General features: G+C 44.0%; 1 protein-coding gene across 2 annotated transcripts in view; it reads right to left on the reverse strand.

Annotated features, from left to right (window-relative positions):
• Positions 1-2,500, reverse strand: part of LOC142899492 (5'-AMP-activated protein kinase subunit gamma-1-like) — an 18,069-nt gene that overhangs the window by 8,471 nt on the left and 7,098 nt on the right. For both annotated transcript variants that reach the window (XM_076043094.1, XM_076043093.1), the window contains one exon: positions 1,411-1,646. In XM_076043094.1, coding sequence (XP_075899209.1) covers positions 1,411-1,646 — 236 coding nt within the window. The remainder of the gene's footprint in view (positions 1-1,410; positions 1,647-2,500) is intronic.

A 2,500-nucleotide genomic window follows, 5' to 3' on the forward strand; every position in this document is an offset into this window, starting at 1 on the left:
ATCGTCTGAAGGGAAAAACGCTGTGCTGTTGAAGGTTGAATGTGTTACGTTCATAAAAGTTTAATTTCCGGTTCGGTCGGTGCCGCAAGCGGTTGACTTGACAGCGTCAACACGGGAACACGGTCGGAAAGAACCGATCGGGAGCGAGCGGAGACGAGTGGCCGTGCGATTTAAAAGGCCAGCGTGTCGAAGATGTGGGCCGATTTATCAGATTCATATTGATAAAAACTCAATAAACTGCTCGTAAATACCTTAATTGTCTGAAAAAATTTTCACTGGCAGTACACACATATGTATGTGTGTATATATATATATATATATATATATATATATATATATATATATATATATATATATATATATATATATATATATATATATAAGGGTGTCAAAGTTAACGCGTTATTAACGCGTTAACTCAACGCTGCTTTATCGCCGACAATTTTTTTATCGCGTGATTAACGCACACGGTGCTTTTTGAACCTTTGGCCGCTCCGTAGATTGTGGAAACGGGTAATGAATTGACTCAGCACACAGTCACACGCTTGCAGCCAGCTTGTAAACACAACAAAAAAAAGAAAAAGACACTGAGCATCGATGAGCACTAGGAAGGACTAACATGGATAAGACGTCAATTGTAAATGGAAAGTTCCACTTCAAAACCCTGCCAGATGGCAGTCCTGAGAGGACAAAAGTGATGTGCATTTACTGTAACGAGCGCTTCCATTCGGCGCTCACGTTAATCAATGTGGTGGTTCACACTAAACGCGAACAGGCGCGCGGCTCGCGCCATGCAGTTGTTTCGGCGTCTGCTCTATTTTGTGCGCGAGCCGCGAGCGATCCTCGTCATCAGGAAGTCGCTCAAAAAAAACGAGAAAATCCGGTGAATTTTCAAAATAAACTAATTTCAAAATAAAAACCGAATGACAAATTCGATCATATTTGTATGTTATATTTGTCAGTACATTGTATCAGAGTGCGAGAGAGATTAAACAAATACACACACACACACACACACACACACACGAGGAAGACTTGATCAAAATACGTCTGTTTGATCCTAGAGATGCCGGTCAGTGATCACGATGAAAGGTCTTGAGATGGACACCTGAGTGCGTGTTTGCGTGTGTAACTTACTTACTTATATATATATATATATGTATACATAAAATGTATGTATGTATGTATGTATGTATGTATGTATATGTGTATATATGTATATATATGTATATATGTATATGTATATGTGTATATATATATATACATATATGTATGTATATACATATACATACATATATATACATATATATGTATATGTATACATACATACATACATACATACATTTTATATATGTATATATATATATATATATATATATATACTGGAATGTATAAATAAAATGTCCTTACCAGCCAGGGAAGATGCTTCTGCTTCTGCTGCTGCTGCTGCTGCTGCTGCTGCCCCATGCTGGAGAAGCAGGCGGAGGAGGTGTCAGGCGGGGAGGAGAAGGAGCGCATTCTCCTGGTCTCGGGCCGCCGCGGCTCCGTCAGGTAAGTCTCCATCAGGAAGACCCCACCTCTCCCTTCCTCCACCAGGGGGTTGGAGGGTGGAGGAGGGGGAGGAGGGACGGAGGAGAGACTATAGGCTGAAGGGGCGGTTGAGAAGGGAGGGGAGGGGGGAGTGAGGGAGAGAGAGAGAGAGAGAGAGAGAGAGAGAGTAAGTTAGGGGGCGTTCCCATTGCCTCGCCTCGTCACGGTACGGTTGTAGGGCGTCCTCACTGACCGTCCACTGGGCGCCGTTTTAGTACCTCAAGTGCTCAGGGTCCAAGCGAGACGAGGCGAGTTTAGTGGTGATGTAGCGACGAGCAGGGCACTGATTGGCTCAGCTTGTTTAGTTTTGTCTTTTGGGGAGAGGCAGGCGAACCGGGAATGCCCTCGACGTCGCGAGTGTGTCCAACCATATTCGCGAAAACGACGAGCGGCAAACGGCGAAGCGCTCGGAACAAACCGAGTTGCTCCTGCGTGAGGCGCGTTAAGCTAGGGAATCCGAGGAGTCTTGAGACGAGAGGAAATACTGATTCGTCAAGAGGACGTTGCTCTTCACCTCGAACACCGCGGCATAAAGTCGTCCTTGGCTCGCAAGGGAAGCTATTTCAAATAAGGAGTCGTGTTCACTGTCTGTGTGTTTTTAAATAAATGCTATTTCCCGTTGTATCTGTCTCGTGTTTACTTTTGGTGGAAATATAAAGGTTGAACTACACCTTTACTCTCCCAGAAAACCAAACAACAAATTATAAATGTTGCCTGCATAAATGATCAACAGTGACTTCAGTGAGGGAAACTGTTCTTTCTTCAACATAAAAGCAACCACAGACCGAGCAGCAGGTATGAAACAACTTCTACTTTGTCCATCGCTGCGCTGTCGTGTATCGCACAGAAATGATGCCGTCGAAAACATTGTCCCGCTTTACCGCGTTGACTCCACCCACGGTCTCGTGAT

Source organism: Nelusetta ayraudi, unplaced genomic scaffold (genome assembly GCF_046127955.1).
Source record: "Nelusetta ayraudi isolate G7.1 ecotype Tasmania unplaced genomic scaffold, CSIRO-AGI_Nayr_v1 ptg000073l, whole genome shotgun sequence".
Taxonomy (NCBI): Eukaryota; Metazoa; Chordata; class Actinopteri; order Tetraodontiformes; family Monacanthidae; genus Nelusetta; species Nelusetta ayraudi.